At 33.5% G+C, this 20,938-nt stretch overlaps 1 protein-coding gene across 1 annotated transcript in view; it reads right to left on the reverse strand.

The window, feature by feature from the left end:
- Positions 1 to 236: 236 nt before the first annotated feature.
- KCNT2 (potassium sodium-activated channel subfamily T member 2) overlaps positions 237 to 20,938 on the reverse strand; it is a 210,412-nt gene continuing 189,710 nt past the window's right edge. The window contains exons 25-27 of the mRNA XM_045536512.1: positions 19,408 to 19,708; positions 9,241 to 9,325; positions 237 to 2,742 (exon numbers count right to left, since the gene is read on the reverse strand). Of these exons, the coding sequence (XP_045392468.1) occupies positions 2,631 to 2,742; positions 9,241 to 9,325; positions 19,408 to 19,708 (498 nt within the window). The 3' untranslated portion in view covers positions 237 to 2,630. The remainder of the gene's footprint in view (positions 2,743 to 9,240; positions 9,326 to 19,407; positions 19,709 to 20,938) is intronic.

Consider the following 20,938-nt stretch of genomic DNA (forward strand, 5'->3'; position numbering starts at 1 on the left):
CTCTTTTTGTCCCTTCCTTCCTCCCTTCTCCTTTCTTGCCATGGTGTAGTCAATTATGAATCTACTATGTAAAAAGTAATTCAACAGCAGATTAGTCATTGATATCATTTCCAATGAGATCACCTCCATGTATATATTTGAATTTAAAATATAACAATGACAAACAAATTTTGTAGTTTCCAAACAAAATTTATCTAAGCAGCTAAAGTTTTGGCAATAAACACCAAGAGTTTCCATCATCAGAAATAATTTTATTATTTATTTGAAAGCAACTCAGTGTAACTAGTAGCAAAATGGTACACAGACAGTGAACAGAACCAATTCCCATAGGGCTACAAAGACTATTATTGGCTTTATGCTTTATTTTCATGAGCAAGTATAATTATTTTAAAAAGGCAACAGTTCATCAAAAGTCTTTTATAAGCATTTTTTATTCTTTAAATATCAGATAGACTAATAAACTATCATTATCATAGCAAGCTGATATGAATTGTGTCAAATATTAAATTTGGACTAATATTCATAGTCAAAAATAATTATTTTAAATTTTATGAAACAAAATTATTCGTTATATAGGAAATATAATCATATCCTACCTTAAAATCCTAGTCTTCACACTGTCACAAAAATACTAAAGTTCAGATCTTATGGGGAAATAAAAGATTTGTAAATCTTATCTTTATTCCTAAAAAATAATTGCAATGGAGTAAAAAAAGTCAATTCAAAGAAACATTATACTTGACTATAGATGTGTGACTATGAAACAAGGTCATTAAATTCATTATTTTTCTCCTTTACATACATTAGTTCTATTCTGCCTTCAGTTTTAACAATTTATATGTGAAAATGAGTTTGCTAAAGATATTTCACATGTTTATAACATATACACACATATATGCATACAATCTTTGAGTTTTAAGGCATCCTCCCAATTTTAAGTGACCTGTTATAAATTCTACTTCTCTGATCAAAGATAGGCTCTCTCTGTTTTAGGGGAACTTCTGGTGTTCTTGCAAATCAAAAATGTGGATACTGTACACTACTAAAAAAAAAAGACATTTCATATTTCATAAGCCAAATTATAATGGCTATAATCTTTGATTTCATATTTTATGTTTCACACTTTTATTTCTGTGGAATTATTGAAAAAACATTAGGCTATCTTTATCTTTGTAAAAAAATTTCTATTTTCCTTTCAATTGATCTGCTTCATTGTAAGAATAAAATGTCCCAATCTAGTCCTATATGTCCTATGTATTGTTCAACTAAAATTCAATGTCAAATTCAGTAACAAATACAAAATTAGAAGACAAATATCTTTTAAAATTTGCCAGTGGATCATCCATATGAATATCTTAATGTACTTCAACTACCTGTACTGACAGGTACACGCAACACCTGTGTATTCTCCTGTGCTTCCTGGTCTGTTTCTGTGGGAAAGCGATAAAGCATCGGTGTCCCCAAGGATCAGTTTATATGAAATGTTATCATGAAATTCTTCAAGATTTATATTAAATTTAAAGGATAATTAAGTCTTTTTATTGTTTGCTTTCCCCTTATAATGTTGAAATATATTTCCTAAATGATTTTTCAAACTTAAAGTTGTAACACACCATTTTTTGAGTGTGATTATTTCAGTACTAAAGACACGAGGACTTTTAACTTTTTGAAGTGTCTTTGTAGTCCATAAAAAGTATAAATTTCCTTTTGTCAATTTTGAAATATTTTTCTAATGAAATTACTATATAGACAGATGAAAATGTTAAAGCTCAAGAGTCTAATGAAAATTACTTCATATTTCAAGAAATCCGGTTACTGTTTCAGTTCTTGGATTAAATTTAAGTCAAAAAATGTGTGTCATTTTCTGTATGCTAGGCATTCTTATAGGAGAACAATAGATATTTTCTTTTTAGTACACTTTTCTTGGCATAAAAATGTGCCCTAGACACAAAGCTACTAAAAAGTCCAGGTATTTAATATTCTTTTTTGTTTATATATTAGTTTCTTCAGTGTAATAAAACATGCTATGACCATCTCAATTCTAATGAATATGACATCATATAAAAGGCAGACAAAAAAGGTTAACATGACTTAATGATTTGTATTCTAAAGCAAACTATGATTCTTACACAAACATCAGCCATACAAGTTTGTTGGTCAATCTCTATGTAGAGAAGACTAGACATTTAGGATGACCTCAATTTTATAAAATAGCTGTTTTAAAGAACATAATATGACATTTAATTTTGAAGGGGAGCATCAATCTTCTATGTCCATTTAATGCACCAAATATAGGTTTGTCTGCTTTCATAAAACATTAATAATTTTAAATATTGGCTTCATACAGTTTGGCTTATTGTAAAACAAGTATCGTATTTAAATTTTTATGTTTTAATTTAGGGTTTCAAAATCACTCCATTTATTATCTTTCAAATATTAATATGGGGAGTACCAATAAGAAGTCCATTAAGTTTCAAAATGATCTATATTTCTAAGAGAATAGATTATGTCTTTAAATATGAGAGAACTGAATATATTCCAATGTAGTTTCTTTCATGCCAGCAACACTTTTGTTGTTTCAAGCAAGATCCTTGTAAGAAAAAAAAAATTAGTCTCTTATCTCCTTCTTATCAAAGTTGAGTTTCCTCCCGAGAGTCTTGACCGGAAGCATTGCAGATGCTGTTTCTTCTACTAGGTTCACTGTTTGGAAGGTAAGCCAGTGGATCTGGTCGAATTAAATATCTAATAAAAGGAAACAAAGCAAATAAGTTTGTAACAGTAAATAAAAGCAATCTTAATTCACACTGACTCTAGGTTTTTACTTTGTTATTAGTTCAGTTTTTAGACTATTTAAACTATCTCTGTATTTAACATTGGTGGAAGGACTCATTGCTTGTTGGGCTGTAAAACTGCAGGGTTTATATTACTATTTCCATACCTGAGAAGCTTATGGTGATGAATGCTGATAAAGCAAGCATCATTATTTTTCAATTATGATCTATTTCAGCACCTCTATCTTATCAAAGTTTTATGATTTATTTTGGTATTTTGTAGCTTTATCATTTCTTACTTTGGCCATTTTTCTATCAGGGAGAACTACATTCTAGCCATGATTTTTCCATTACTTAAATGTTCTTAATCTTATTTTTATCATTCATAAAATTATAAATTTGATGTAAGTAATTTCTACAGTCTTTTTAAGTATTTTATGACTTTATAAAAATAATGAGTAATAAACGCTATGGTGAATATTATGCATAGATAATGTTTTAATTAGCTGTAAAATGATTCATCTAACATTCAGGTTATGGTATAGTAAGTGATAATACTAAAGTATAAAAAATAATTCTTAATTATACTAGTAGACAGAGAAATATTCATCTGCCAAACTGAAATAATTCATTAATGTTAGAATTTGTTTTAAGAGAATTTTTGGGCACTGTGGTGTGTGCCTGCAATCCCAGCAAGTCGTGAGGCTGAAGTGGGAGGATCGCGTAAGCCCTGAAGTGTAAAGACCAGCCCAAGCAGCACGATAAGAAAAGTAAATAAAAAAACAAGAGAGAAATTTTACTTCTGACTATCAAATGATGTCTGGTAGTTTCATTGCGCTTCACAGATAATTGTGTTTTTTAATAAATGGAAGAGTTGTGGCAACCTCGTGTTGAGCAAGTTTATCAGCACCATTTTTCCAATAGCATGTGCTCATTTTGTGTTTATGTGTCACATTTCGGTGATTCTTGCAATATTTTTAACTTTTTCTTTATTGTTGTATCTGTAATGGTGATCTGTGGACCAGTGATCTCTGGTGTCACCGTCACAATTGTTCTGGGTGCCGCTTGCTGCACCTGTGGGCGACTGCAGACTGAAGTGATAAGTGTGTGTTCTGACTGCTCCACAGACGGGCTGCTCCCCTGTCTCACTCTTTCTCCTTGAGCTTCCCTATTCCCTGAGACACAATATTGAAATTAGTCCTATTGATAACCCTATAGTATCTCTAAGTGTTCAAGTGAAAGGAAGAGTTGCATGTTTCTCACATTAAATCAAAACCTAAAAGTGATCAAGCTTAGGATGGCATGTTAAAAGCCAAGACAGATCAGAAACTAGGTCACTTGTGCTAGTTAGCCAAGTCATTAACGCAAAGGAAAAGTTCTAAAGGAAATTAAAAGTGCTAGGTAAGTAAACACACAAATGATAAGAAAGTGAAACAATGTTATTACTGATATGGAGAAAGTTACAGTGGTCTGGATAGAAGATCAAACCAGCCACAACATTCCCTTAAGGCAAAACCTAATCCAGAGCAAGGTCCTAATTTCCTTCAATTCTGTGAAGACTGAGACAGATGAGGAAGCTGTGGAAGAAAAGCTGCAAGCTAGCAGAGGTTAGTTCATAAGGATTAAGGAAAGAAGTCATTTCCATAAGATAAAAATGCAAAGTGAAGCAGCAAGTACTGATATAGAAACTGCAGCAAGGTATCCAGATGATTTAGCTAAGATCATTGATGACGGTGGCTACAGTAACCAACAGATTTTCAAAGTAGATGAAACAGACTTCTCCTGGAAGATGTCATCTAGGACTTTCAGAGCTAGAGAGAAGTCAATGTCTGGCTTCAAGCTTCAAAGGACAGGCTGACTCTCTTGGTAGAGGCTCATGTAGCTGGTGACTTTAAGCTGAAGCTTAAACCCGAATGGGAAATGAGTATTTACCATTCAGAAAATCCTAGAGCCTGTAGGAATCCATGTTACATCTACTCTGTCTGTGCTCTATCAGTGGAACAACAAAGCCTAGATGAAAGCACATCTGTGTGTACTATGGTTTACTGAATATTTTAGGCCCACTCTAGAGAACTGCTCAGGAAAAAAAGATTCTTTCAAAATATTACGGCTCATTGGTAAATGTACCTGGTCACCCAAGAGCTTCAGTGGAGCTGTACAAGGAGATGAATGTTGTTATCATGCCTACTAACATAAAATCCATTCTGCAGCCCATGGATCAAGGAGTAATTCCAACTTTCAAGCCTTATTATTTAAGAAATACGTTTGTAAGGCTGTAACTTTCATAGATAGTGATTCCTCTGATGGATATTGGCAAAGTAAACTGAAAACCATCTGGAAAGGATTCACCATTATAGATGCCATTAAAAGCGTTGGCAATTCATGGGAGGAGGTCAAAATATCAACATTAACAGGAGTTTGGAAGCAGCTGATTCCAACACTCAAGGATGACTTTGAGGGGTTCAAGAGTTCAGTGGAGGAAGTAACTCCAGATGGGGTAAAATAACTATGGAGCTGGAGTTAGAACTGGAGCCTGAAGATATGACTGAATTGCTGCTATCTCATTATAAACCTGGAACAGATGAGAAGTTGCTTCTTATGGATGAACAAAGAAAGTCGTTTCTTCATATGTAATCTACTCCCGGCACAGATGCTATGAACACTGTTGAAATGACAACAAAGGATTTAGAATTTTACATAAACTTAGTTCATAAAGCAGCAGCCAGGTTTGAGGGGATTGACTCCAATTTTGAAAGAAGTTCTACTATGGGTAAAATGCTATCAAGCAGCATTTCACACTTCAAAAAAATCTTTCATGAAAGAAAGAGTCAATCAACGTGACAAACTTCCTTGTTTCCTTATTCTAAGAGATTTCCACAGCCACCCCAACCTGCAGCAGTCGCCACCTTGATCACAAACCACCCATCAACACTGAAGCAAGATCCTCTGCCAGCAAAAAGATTGCAACTCCACGAAGGCTCAGATGGTCACAGTAATGTACTTTTTAAGTAAGATAGGTACATTGTGTTTTTAAACATAATGCTATTGCACACTTACAGACTACAGAAGAGTGTAAAAGTAACTTTTATATGTACTGGAAAGCCAAAGAATTCATGTGATTCACTTCATTGCAATATTTACTATTTTGTGGTGGTCTGGAACTGAAACTGCAGTCCCGCCGAGGGACGCCTGTGTATCTTCAGCATCCACTTCTTGAGCACCTTGCAGGACACTGTGCTAACACCTGGGAATACAAAAAAATCACAATGCCTGACCCCTAACTTGCAGGAGATTAGAGTACAATTTATGAAGCAGATATAAAGAATAAAAAGACATTCCAAAAATTATATAAAGAAAAAAAAGAACCACAGAAAGAATTAGAGAATGCTTTATTGAGGGAGTTGGGATGAACTTATCTGCCAGGTTTGAGAGTAGAGAAGCAGGAGGTGATCCCAGACTTGGACAATTGGGGGCACAGCAGAGAGATGTTCCTGATTTGATTGGAAATGAGTTTAACTTTAGAAGACTGGTTAGAACAGGAAATAGTGGTAGGGAAAGCAAGAAACAAAGGTAAAAAACAGGTAATGAATGACCTTAAGTTCCAGGATTAGTAGTTTCCATTTCTGCTCCAAAGGCAGTGGGAAGCCACTGAAGGTTTGGAGGGGAGAGAAGGAAAGTGAATATATGCAATTCAGCATTCTAACAAAGTATTGTTGCACGTGCAAATGAAAGCAGCATTTCATACTTCTGTAATAATTTTAGAAGGAAGTACATAAAATGGATGGAAAAAGTGACTTAAAGGTGAGAACTCCAATAAAGATTGTACTTTTCCTCTTAAAAACTAAAGGGAAAATGTTCATAAAATATATTCCATAACGAAAATGAGAAAAGGCAGTTGTAAACGCTAGTCTCTTTTCTTTGATCAAATAAAAGCTGAGATTAGTGTTCTTGGATCTCTTAACTGGATTTTGTTATCTACCCACACTGCTTAATAATTACTTTAAATATCAATATCATTGTAGATCGATGAGCACATCAAGCTTTTTAATACTATATCAGCTAGTGATTTATTGCTCTTTGAATCAAATTAATGTTGCTGCTTTAGTTAAAATGAAATTTTGAATATGAATTTTTAGAAAAACATAAAAGGTACCAGTGTAGTTCATCATCCCCTAAATTAATTGACGCAGCGGCAAAAGTTCTTTTCCTTAATATTATTACTACTAAACCTAACAGTCCAATAAAGCAAATTTCTTAAACTGTGTTTTTATATACTACTTGTCATGACAGGCTTTTTTTCCGTGATAATTTATCATTGCTCCAGCTCTACTAAAATTTAATTATCTCAATGCCACAAATACAGATCAATGTAATGATGTGATTAAAGCCTTTTTGTTTTTTAATAGCAGTCAAGCTGATATTTTAGTTTAAAATAAAAAATAAGAGTATCCAAAAAGCAGAAAATTCTCCAAGAATCTATTTTACCTATACACATTGTAATTACATATTTTCTTCATAAGTTGAAAAGATTGAAAATTATTTGAAATCGTAAACATGTATGTGATGGAAGGACATACTCATAGACTCAAAAGGTTAACAAGATTTTGAACCTTTTGTCAAAAAACAGTTATGGGAAATAATTTTATTAGGTTCAAGAAACACATAAGATACAAATAATGTAAGCATAACAACAAATTCTATATAATTAATGCAATTATAATTATTTGAAAAAGAGGTATACGACTGGATTAACACAGGTAGATTGGAGAATTCATAAAAATTGCCTGAATTTACGGGTTTAGCAGAGAGATGATGTGTAAATATGGATGCTAGGGAAAAAAACAGCTTTGTTTCATTATAGTGATATACTACATGAAGGCTCCATGATGGGCAATTAGAATCCAGGTGCATCATTAATGAGATGTGTTCTTCTAAGGTCCCCATAAATTCAGCATCACCATTGCACACAATAGTTGATAAGGCCTTAAGAATTTTGCTAGCTTAAATTATCGTTCATCTGATTCCTTAATGCTCCTATATTCTAAACAGTATGATCAGACAGTGAAATAAAGCATTACTATACTTTCTAGTTGTATCTCAGGTGCATTTTAGGAATCTTTTCACACTTACTTTGGGTCAAAATTATTACTGCTTTTGTCTTTTCCTGATAAGTTTTTGAAATACATTGCTGTTTCTGCCCTAAAACCAAACACTGCTCAGAAGTATGATATGCATTATTCTACTTCTTCTATATTCATGTCTTTTTCTTCTTTATTCATATCTGAACACCCATTGAGACTTTTGGAATTTTGGCATTTGTTTTGTGTCAGTAATACAAACCTGGAGTTAGCTACCTTGGGTAAGCATCCCTTTGTCTAGTCCAGGACGAGGTCACACACATAAAGAGCATATTCTTGTTAGAAATTTCTTTCCTAGGCCTACACCAACAACTGCCAAAGTGCCCTTTCTAAAATCTTGCTATTAGTTGCTCATATAAGTCTAAGTGTTGTTGATCATCTATAAGGCCAAATTTCAAATTCATTTTGTCGTGTAGGGCCCTTCCAAAGGCAAGTCTAATTTACGTCCTCAACATTATGTTTTCTTACCAACAGAAATGCTACAAATACAAAGCTTCTACTCCAGGCAAACTGTCAACTCAAGCATTTTATGCAATTCTTATGTAGTGCAATTCTCAAGCCGTTTTTCCTGTTCTAGGATGTCCGCTGTGCTCCACCAACACAAACTCTATCCCCCTTCAGAATCTAGGTTAAGTCTTGCATCCTTTACAATCACTTCAATTCACAATTATGTCTCCCTCTGTGAATTTTAAAAAGCACTGTTTATCTCACTCAACTGATACTAAATTTATTATATTAGTTACAAAGTCATATTATATATTGTTATTAAATTTTTCATGTATAAATTATATTTTATTAATTAGAGTATATGGGCTTTAAAGACAGGGAAAATGTCTTAGTCATCTCTATTTTACAACTTTAGGGCAGTGCTATTACAATTGTACATGCTCAATACATATTTTTCAATGAATCAAATTTCTCCCACAGACCTTTTTCTAATATATGTTTTGACCTATTTTACTTTGGCTTTTAGGAACTTTAAGGTATTTAGAACTAGATACTGTGGGATATTATAGGTTCTTTTTTCTTTGAGTTTTTCTCGTATTACTTCCCATATTTTTTCTTATTTCACCAAATGTATATTAGCTCACAAAATACAGAATTCATGCTATTATTTGCTTATCTTATGCCCCTTCTTTTAAATAATTCTACATTTTTTATATTATTACACACAAAATATCAAATGCATTCATTTATGAAAAATTAGACATGGACTTTTAAGCACTTATATCACAAAAAATAAGGGGCTAAAATGGTAGAAATAAAAATATAAAACTAAATTAGTAGTTTTCTAAAATACATGCCTCATGTGAGATATGAGATCAACTTACACAACATCGTTCACCTCTATTCTGGTGTCTGGAGACGGGTTAATCAGGATGTAGGAGAGTGTACTCTGATGATCGTTCATTTGATCTAGAAGATAAATAAATGTCAGGTTTGTTATACTACTTACAGAAGATTACCAGAATTATTACAGAACAGCTTAAACTGAAGCTTATAACCGTCAAAGAGAACTTGCTATACTTTTGTATACAGCACGGTTGTATGCATAAGTTTGGCTATTTTCAAATGATTGCCATGGATAGTATCTGACACGTATCCACTTTTTGCTCCAATAGATGATACAAATAAAGTACCTAATTCTGTTCAGAACAACCACAGTTATACTCTGCCCACTAAGATATTATACTGAAAAAGTATTTCTATTAAAGAAATGGCTGGACAAGATCTTTACTTGATTTATTATTCCTTATCAATTACAAAAAAATAATTGTGTTCATAGATAGCTGTCCCTTCAAGGAATATTCATAAAGGAAATTCTTTGAAAAGAATCTACTTATATTGTGATTAGAAAACATGATAAGCATGTATCTAAAAAGCTTGAAGACCCTAAATAGGTCTGACTTCACGACATGACACATCTGATATAAGCCATCGTAATGCTTTTGCAGAATACAAAGAATCCTGTGGAACAGAATTTAACAAAAAGTTTTAAGGGAAGCATACTACTGAATCACTTTTTTTCTTCTAAAACAATATATATTTGTAAAATAAATGGCAGTGCCCTTTTAATTTTGTTAATTCACTCTAAAGACGACCTCAGGCTGCAAAGTTGGAAAGATGACTTGCCATTATATAGGGCATTTGAAAAAAAAAGGCAAACAGCTTTGCAGTGTCAGTTTTGCATATTTTAAAGTTCTCATAAGATGTAAATATAAAGCCATGTGGATAAATACTTCAATAAATATAATTCCACCTAAGGATGCAGTTTTTAGACTGTGAGAATTCTCTCAAATGTCCTGTTCTAGAACCATGTTCGGTCTAGCCTTCTCAGTTACAGACAAGAGTGGATCCTGCAGGAAGCATTACATTTTGCAGTTTCATACAAAATCTAAGAATAAATATCATGACAATAGAGATACATCAATCCTCAAATAACTGCATTAAATTAAACATTTTTAAAGGCCAGCATGGCTACCTTGACAAACAATTTGGGGCACTGGAATATGTATTATTTTTGAAAAATAATGTTGACCACTACGTTCATCTGACTAGAAACTTGTCACTTTAACGTGAAAGACAGTGTTTTCAGCTATGGTATTTCCAGCTGATATGGAAATCTATAAATGAAAATGCAGATCTTACAAAGCAGATAAATTGCAAATAACTGAACTCACCATAAGTTTTCCAGCTAAACTATTATAATCACAAGCCCATCAAACTAATATCCAAATAAAGGAATATATTCAGTTGCATATCTGGGAGTAGATACAAGGAATTGCACTGTGCCACAGGGGTAGTTTCCAGGAAAAAATAGAGAATATTTTGTGAAATTTAAATTTTAGATAAACAACTAACAATTTTTGGCATAAATATGTTCCAAATATTGCAGGTGATATACTGAAAATTATTTGCTGTTTATCTGAAATTCAGATGCCATTGGGAATCCTGTATTTTTGTTTGCTAAATCTGGCAATCATACCTAGGGATAGATCGCTAAGTCAACTGGCTGGAGCTTGGAATTCCAATGAGTATACAATGATGCTTATTCCAAATAAGGTATAATTCCAACTCAAAACATACTGTACCAGTAGGAGATTACCAGGATCATTTCTCTACATCAAAAGCAATTTTGATTCACGTGTGCTTTTTGTGAAATTTTCCCCTAGCATGAATTTCGACAACTGCTGTGCAAAGAAACAGATTGATCAGGCATTGTATACTGTAGACTAAATCATAATACTCTGAAATGTAATAAGTCTACCTGAAAATCTCTATCACATCTGGCTATGTATAACTCTGTTCTTTATATAAACAATGCCATTCATTATTGAACTGTGATATAGGGAAATCATTTAACAGATAACTTTACAGTCAATATTGATACTCAACCTGTCTCCTTGATTATTAACAGAATATTGTATCTATTTTTTGGGTCTGGAATCAAGCAAAAATCTATCAGTGCCCTGGTTTGCCTGATAAAAATGTAAAAATTGTCTAGATAACTGAGAAATTCCCAACAGTGGATATAATTATTGTTTCCATATTTTATTATGCTCAAGTGGTCTGTTTTATTTACCATACTGAGGATTTTAATTTTTCCATGGACTGCAGGAATTGGAGGAAATGTTTTGATATTGTGTTCAGTTACATGATTCCGTATGATTTATAACAAGACATGGATACCATCACAATCAGAACTAATCACTCCTGGTTTCTTTCCTCATCTCTTACTGACTTTTCCTCCGAGGGCAGAAATGACTTATCTTTTTGATTTAGGTTAAAAGAAGCTGCTGAGCTCTGAGCTATTCTCTTTCATGTCTGCCTCAATATAGGGTTAACTCTGGGCTGCCGGTTGGGAAGGACTGCAATTCCCTCTCTTTCTTTGTGACATTAAGAATTAAGGAGTGAGATTTTCAAAAAGCCTATTGTCATCACACATCAAAATTACAATCAACAATAGTTTGTATCAGCCAAAAGTCTGGTATCTGTGTCTCTATCAGTCATTCTCTATAGTTATTTTTTAAGTTATTTCATAATTCTGAAGGGGAAAATGTGGTAGGTTTACTGGATTTTTAAGACCTCATCATAATAATTATCACTGACCCTGGTAAATACCCAAATTGACTAAAATGGATTCTGTACTGAGACTATGATGCCATATTTACTGAATAATATCAATTTTCTTTAGTAAATTTGGTTTCCTGAACCACATAATCAAGATTTTATTTCCTACCAAACAAAAATATCTACTAAAGGAAAATATTCACAAAAATATAAACTCTGATCTTGGCAAAATAAAAAGCACTATAGTTAAATTATTTTCATTGAAATTAGTGTTTCATCACTGACATAATTATTTTAATGAAACTATTCACATGAAAAATTGGAAAAACAGGCCGGGCCCGGTGGCTCACGCCTGTAATCCTAGCACTCTGGGAAGCTGAGGCGGGAGGATTGCTTGAGCTCAGGAGTTCGAGACCAGCCTGAGCAAGAGTGAGACTCCCGCCTCTACTATAAATAGAAAGAAATTAGCCAAACAACTAAAAATAGAAAAAATTAGCCGGGCGTGGTGGCGCATGCCTGTAGTCCCCCAGCTACCCGGGAGGCTGAGGCAGGAGGATGGCTTGAGCCCAGGAGTTTGAGGTTGCTGTGAGCTAGGCTGACGCCACGGTACTCTAGCCCAGGCAACAGAGTGAGACTCTGTCTCAAAAAAAAAAAAAAAATTTAAAAATTTAAAAAAAAATTGAAAAAACATACTCTAATGTTGTACTTTAAAAGAAATTCTATAGGGGAAAAGTCAAGGACTTCCAGTAATATTTACAAAGAAACTTATTTTGCTATATTAATTAACATAAACAATTATTTAATTAAAATCTTTAAATCGCAAATATTCTGCTTAGACTAGTCCATGTAAATAGACCATATTAGAAAGGAAATAGAATCACACTTCTATAGTTCTTACAAAATAGTTGATTAATAAGTCCTATTTCACACAGGTGAATTTCATTGTTTTTTTTAAATGTTCAAGTGTTTTTAGAGGACTTTTGAAAGAGGAGAATAAAATTTGGTAAGAGAGACTCCACCAAAAACTCTTAGATTTGATAATAAACTCAGTACAATTTCAGGATCCAAAAATCAATGTAGAAAAATCAGTAGCATTTCTATACATCAATGACAAGCAAGCTGGGAACCAATCAAGAAGACAATCCCATTGACGATAACAACAAAGGAAATACCTGGGAATGTCTTTCATGAAGAACAAGGAAAACTATAAAACACTGATGAAAGAAGTTGTAGATGACACAAACCAATGGAAAAATATCCTATGATCATGGATCAGAAAAATTAAAATTTTTAAAATGACCACACTGCCCAAACTAATCTGCAGATTCAGTGCAATTCTTATCAAATTCCAATGTCATTTTGCACAGAATTATAAAAAATAATCCTAAAACTCATATGGAACCAAAAAAACCACAAAAACCCAAACAAACAAAAAACAAAACACAGCCCAATTACCCAAAGCAATCCTAAGCAAAAAAACTCCCAAAATAAAAAACAAAGCTGGAGGCATCACATTACCTGACATCAAATTATACCAAGTGAACAGAAAAGCTGCAGAATGGAAGCAAACTATGCAACTAACAGGGGATTAGTATCCAAAATTTGAAAGGAACTTGACTCAATAACAATAATAATAATAAATAAACATTAAAAAGTGAGCAAAGGACATGAATAGACATTTTTCAAAAGACATACAAATGACCAACAAGAATATGAAAAAACACTAAACATTACTAATCATCAGGGAAATGAAAATTAAAACCACAATGAGATATCATCTTACGCTAGTTAGAATGGCTATCATTAGGCAAAAAATAACAGGATTGGCAAGGATTCAGAGAAAAGGGAATGCTTATACACTGTTGGTGAGATTATAAATTAATACAACCTCTATGGAAAACAGTATGGAGACTTCTCAAAGAACTAAAAATAGAACTACCACTCAATCCAGCAATCCCACTACTGGGTATTGACCCAAAGGAAAAGAACTCATTATATAACTATCAAAAAGATACTTGCATTTGTATGTTTATCACAGCACATTTCACAATTGCAAAAAAAAAACCATGAAATCAACATAAGTGTCCATCAACAGACAAATGAGTAAAGAAAATGTGGCATATATACACAATGGAATACTATTTGGCCATAAAAAAGAATGAAATAATGTCTTTTGCAGCAACATAAATGTAACTGGAGGCCATTACCTTAAGTGCAAAACTTAGGAAGTCAAATACTACATGTTTTCACTTATTGGGTAGGAGCTAAATAACGTGTATACATAGATACAGAGTATGGAATAATAGACATTAGAGACTTGGAAGGGTGGGAGGGTGAAGAATGGGTAATGAGAAATTACTTAATGGATACAATGTACATTATCTGTGGTAACAGATACTAAAAGGCTAGACTTCACCACTATGCCAGTAACAACATTGCACTTGTTCTCCTCAAATTTATAGCAATGGAAAAAAAACAAAAGCAATTTGCCTTTTCAAAAAATAAAAAAAGTGTAAACATTCCTTATATTTGTACAGTTTACCATTAAACAGAACATCTGTTATGGACTGAATTGTACCCCCTGCAAACTCCTATGTTGAAGTGCTAACCACCTATGTGACTGTATTTGGAGGTACAGACTTATAAAGTAATTAAGGTTACATGACATTATTAGGGTTGGCCCCAATCTAACAGGACTGGTGTCCTTGTAAGAAGAGACACCAGGAGTGCACACACAGAGAAAAGGCCATACGAGGACATAGCAATAAAGTAGCCATCAGTAAGCCAAAATGAGAGGCCTCAGAAGAAACCAATCTTTAAATGCCATGATCTTGGAGTTTCGGCCTCCCGACCTGTGAGAACATGGACTGCTATAGCCATCCAGTCTTTGGCATTTTGTTACGGCAGCTACAGTAGACTAATGTAACTTCTAAAAATACATAATCATTATATCATGTATAATCAGAGAAACATTTCATATAATACAAAGGTATCACTAAAAGGTCCAGTTAAGAACAAAGGCTCTGAAACCAGACCACCTGCAACTCTGGATCTACCAGTTACTCACTCTGAAACAGGCAAATGATTTAATTTTTCTTAATTTCTCTGTGCTTAGTTTCCTCACCTGTAAAATGGGGATAGCAATAGTGCTATATCATTGGCTATTGTTAGAATTAAATTATAATAAATAAATATTAAATATAATTTTAAATTAATATGTTAACATTAATATACGGTTCTTAGACTTAGTACCTGGTTCACATCGAGTGCTATGTGAAGTTCATCTATTAATTATTATAGCAGGCAGAATGAAGCTGTAAATTATTCCAAAAAACCAACTGTGTATGTGTAGTGATACGACAGTGTTGGAAAGCAGTGTTCCAAACGCAAAGAACAGCAAATGGGAAAGCATGAGATGCTTTGGGTTAAGCCTCAGAAAGCAGGCACCAGGGAATGGACTAAAATGAGCAAGGAAAATATTAATTGGAGACGATGTTGAAAAGGCAATTGAAGGGCTTTACCCTTGGTCAGCAGTTTGAATTTTATTCTAAATGCAATCAGGAAACATTGAAAGCTTGTAAGAGGTGGGGGGTGGGGGCACTGCTAGTGGCATGTTCTGATTTTTTTAAAAATGTATCTCTTTGGTCTGTGAGAAATAAACTTTGTAGGGAAGAGTAAGTTTGGATTCAGGAATATTAGGTGCTTATCATAGAACAGAAACCCAGGTGAGAGATGATGGTAGCTTGGGAACAACAGAAATAGAGGAATTAGACAAGAGGGAGGGAGAAAGAGAGAGAGAGATGACAGAGGTAGAGACAGAGATAGATAAAGGGAAAGTGACAGAGAGAGTGGGAGAGAGAGAGAGAGAGACAAAGAGAAAGAGATTGAGAGGAGGCAGGAACGGAGGGAGACAATTTTAAGGTGGGGAATACCACTCCAGGTTTGAACGTTAGTAGGAAAAAGCAAGGAAAAGAAATTAGTGCTGTGTGAGAGAGTGATGTATGTTTTTCTTTAGTCACTACAAAGGAATAAATAATCTCAACTGTACAGTACTTATTTCTGCCACATAGTTCTAAAAGTGCAGATACTTGGTAATAGCACAACCTAGCGATGATTTATTTCATTGTCTTTCACCTGAACAGCTATCCACATTATGTGTTTGTTACCCACAAATCAAACTGGCTAGTTTTATAGTGCTGACCTAGTTTGCTCATGTATTCCAATTTAATGCCAAACTATGTTTATGAGTACAACTATTTTGTTCATTTTTACTGAAAGTTTAGGGGAGGGGGGGAGTGCTTAGAGATAAAAGAGTAATTCTATTTAACCTCTGTTTAAAATGATTTTTATTACCTTTCAAAAATTTATAACTATTTTGTGATAGGCAAGATAAAATTTAAATAATAAAATAAGAGGACTCTCTTAACTTCCCTTCATATGAATATTCAGAAGTCAAGATTATACGAAACAATTAGCAAAATGAATAGAATGATTTAGGGCAAAATTTCAACTCTGCCATGTGCCACTTCATTACATACTAGCTTCATACACAAAACAAGTTTTCGAGACTAAAGAGAAGAAGAAATTATTAAGAGTAAATGTGAGATGATAATGTGAAGACATGGAGTATCGTTAGCTGGAAAAAAGAAAGAGAAAGGTGAGCACTACAGGGTGCGTGTGCACACGAATGCATGTGCACACACAAACGTGCACACGTGCGTCTGTGTTAGGATGAGGAAAGAACACTTGTTTATTCAGAGGAGGAGCTATACGAAAAAGATAAAGACCAAGTTATGGAAGAGTGAGATTAGCCAACTGAATTTGATTTTAACGGAGCCAGGAGGTAACAGAATCAAAAGTTCAGGAAAAGAATCCTTTCTTTTATCTGGAGCAAACAACTAATCTATAAAATTAATTTGAAAGAAGAAACATTCAAAAATAGTTAGGAAAATACTGCAAAAGAAGACTTCAAGGGGGTCTGTAGCCCTATCAGATATTAAAACATTATTTTATTAACATTAAGCCTCTATAATTAAAACAGTGGCTACTTCTGCCTGAATAGGCAGACAGATCATTACAACACAATAGAAAGTCTAGAAACAGACCCAATGACATCAATCAATATGCAAAGCAATAATTGCTTTACAGCATTCATTCTCAATGGAGATAATATTGCTATCAAGGATGCAAACTTTGTTGGAGTTTTTTGGATATGGGCAAAAATATCTTACTTTTTTATGTATAAAGTACAGATATACATACAATACTCAGATACGCATTATATCTGTAGTACGAATTGAATGACACTCTGGGATAAGCACTTTATTATTCATTGTCCCATTTGTCTTTCACAACAAACCTACAATATAGGTATTATTACTTCCATTTCTCTGATAAGAAAATAGGCTCAGAGAGGTTAAATAATTCAACAAATCTATCATAGAATATGAGTTCTATAAATGCAAAGGTCTTGTCTGATGTGCCTAGAACTGAGGGCAGCCCAATAATGTCTGTTGAATGGATGAATTGTTATGAATTAGGAGTAAGTAGAGAAGTCCAGAAGCGCATGATGTGTTAGATTCCAGATCTTGTTTTAACAATCACTAGGTTATTAGAGGTGTTTCAGTACATGGTTTTGGAATGGACTGATGGATAGTTGGATAGAATGAAGAGAGAGAGAAGAAGTAAGGAAAGAAAAAAGTGGACAGAATCTGTTCTTCCTTTCTGCAATAGTGTACCAATTAAATTAACAAATCCTAGAGAATAACTAAATTAAAGGTACCTGATAGATGTTTCTTTATGAAAAACATAATGTGATTTCTGATGATTCTTCCATGCCGTCAGCTTATGCATTTTTGTGCCTTTAAGAATCAAACTTATCTGCCATACTGCTTACAGGACCACCCAGGGGTTTTAATGTTCATGAAAAGCAACTGGAACTTGGGTAAGCAATCATTTACTAGAACTTTTTACTAAAAGAAAAAATGGCTAAATAACCACTAACAAAAGTATACACATAGAGGACTATAGTCCTATAAGAAATATTATCATACTTAATGTCATTAAATTGGCAGAAAGCCAATTGTAAAATGAGGATCATTTTTTTCTTTTAATTTGCTTCTTCATGTAAGACATTAAATATGGTTATATTAAAATCACTGGTCACAGGTGAATCTAGATTACATTTAAGTTATTGAAATATTATTGTGAATTTCAACTACATATGGAATCCTGAGTCCAACACATTTTAACTGTATGTTCTTGAGCAAGGTCTTTAACCTCTGAAAGTCAAATTTCTGAAGGCTAAAATGAGATACCTATCTAATCAGGGTTATATGGAATAATGAGAAAATACAAATAAAGCACCTAGCATAGTTCCTGAAGTAGCACACATAGCATGTAGCAGTTTGTACATAGCACAGAATAGTATGCAGTAAATATGTTATTTTTCTTATTCCAAGAAACATAGGCAACTTCTCTTAACCTTTAATTCAATGATTAAAATTTCTTTCTATGAACATTATCTCAAGTTGAGACTTTAATAATAAAGATGAGGTGGGGTAAATATGAAATGCATTCTATTTTATTCTTAATTTGCATGGAACCAACACCATCTTAGGTCCTGGTTTACCCAAGTAAATGAAACAAAATACCTGTTTATTTTTTTGTTTTCCTGTGAGTTGACCAAATTTCTTTTTAAAATAAAATTCATAAAGTGATAAATGATATATTTTAAAGTTATCTTTGCATTATTTACCTAAGTTGTGTCTGTATGTTCTCTATGGCAATCACAGATCGACATAGCAGCCTCTAATTACTGAGACAGATCTGCACTTTATGAGATAAAGCACTACTTTTGAGCTTCAAAATTAAAGCTTTTCAAGACATTTTGTTTCTGAATCATGGGAAACTAAACATATTTTATAAGAATATTTTGGTTCATGTATGGCTGGTACAACTAGTTACTTGCCAATGCCTCAAATTTGTTCCATTTCAGACCCTAGAGTAAGACGTATGTTGATATGTGTGTGTGTGTGTGTGTGTGTGTGTGTGTGAGAGAGAGAGAGAGAGAGGGAGGGAGACTTTGGAGCCAGACAGACCTGGACATAAATCTCAGCTCTGTTGTTAACAAGCTAAGTAGCAAGTTTCTTACCTAAAAAACTTAGTTTCTTTGCCTCTAAAATAGAAACAGAGGGTTGGCTTGGAGTTTTATGAAAACTGAAATTAAGATAATTCATGTTATGGGTTCAGCACAGTGCCTAGGAGACTAAGTAAATGCTTAACATTTTTAGCATTCTATTTTATTATCATCATTTAAACTGACCTGTGGAGAAAAATGCAATTGTTTACTAAATTAGAGCCAACGATGTAACTACCAATGGCAAGAAATCACAAGTCCATACACACAGTAGTTTTAAAGAGCATACCATGTCCCACTGTAGAAAGACCCAAGTGTTTCATTCTATTTTTCACAAGTTCAGCAAGCTCTTGTCTTTCTGACCTCCTGTAGAGGTTCAGTCGCTGTTGGGTTATTTTTTCAGCTGTTTTACCAGAGTGTTTTGGGCCTTTTCTGCTCAGTCTTCGGGCCCACTGCATGCTCTTTCTCCGCAGCAAGGGGTGGTCTGACTGGTCGCTGGACGTGGAGTTGCGGTGGTTGCCGCGGAGGTGCCCTTGCTCCCTGCAGTCTCTGGTGTCTTCCCACTCTTCTACGCTGATAGATATTTGAGACTTCAGAGGAAAGGGATATTGATAATTAGACATTTTAGGAACAATCATGGCCTGGAGTTGAAATAATAATCATTTGCTATTATCTTGGTATAGTTGTATACCTACTCATGAGAGTTTTCACAGAAAGAGCAAAATCATAATCTTTGACTGTAATTTTTATTACTAAAAATATTATCAGAAAATATGTTTTCTTGCACTTACATAATAACCAGATAAAGTATCTGCATCCTCTAATATAATTTTTTATGAAAGGATTTAACTTTTTATGCATAAGGGCTTTCTTATCATAAATGACGACTAGCATATAGTTATTTGAAACATCCAAGAAACTAGATGTTTTATTGAAATAAAGTCCAGTAATAGAGTTTTCTAAATCTACTGCAAGTATTTCATATGCAACTTAGAAACTATTATGACAATTGTTATATTTTTGGAATTATTTATATTTTTAAAGGTTTTTAAATTATTGCTCCTTCTAAAGATGGCACTGGAATGAACTTTTTAAAATGTGATTTTTTTATTCCCTCATATATCCCAGAAGAAAATAAAAATCAATTTTAACTCATGCATTCAATATTTACCATGTAAAATATTCTTCTGATTAAAATATTAGAACATATTTCAGAAACTGTTCTAAGTATTCCAAGTTAAAATATGTTGTAAATATTAATGTTTCACAAATGTATTGTAGAATAACAACTAAAACCAGGCCATTTTCCATAGGAGGGAAAAACAATGAACAAACTCACAAAGTCTATTTTAACTCACTCTTTTACCACTAAATCTGATTTTTAAAGTAAGAAGTTCTCCTTTGATTATAGGCCCTTAATAAGCGAAAGTTCACTGTTTCAAATTTGTTGCTTTTCATACCAGGAAGTCATATGAAATGCACCATGGATCCAAACAGAAAGTCTTACTTTCTAAAAACATGCACATGCAAACGAACAACTTCCTGAATTCTACTGTACTTCAGAGCAGCCCTCATGAACCTGCTACCTGTGTTTCCCTCCTATGGATGGAAGCTTGAACTTCAGCTACAACATGCGTGTATTGCTGGCTTTTAAAATAACAGAATTTAAATTACCAATTTAAGTAAGGTCAGGAAGTAGATCCAATAAAATCCTTTAAAAGTGAATATAAATTACAGAGGCTCAGTCAATTCCTTACAAACAATTCCCAGTGGCAAGCTATGATAGTATCTCACACTTAAATTCAACCAAAAATTCAAAT

This window comes from Lemur catta, chromosome 23 (genome assembly GCF_020740605.2).
Source record: "Lemur catta isolate mLemCat1 chromosome 23, mLemCat1.pri, whole genome shotgun sequence".
In the NCBI taxonomy this organism is placed as follows: Eukaryota; Metazoa; Chordata; class Mammalia; order Primates; family Lemuridae; genus Lemur; species Lemur catta.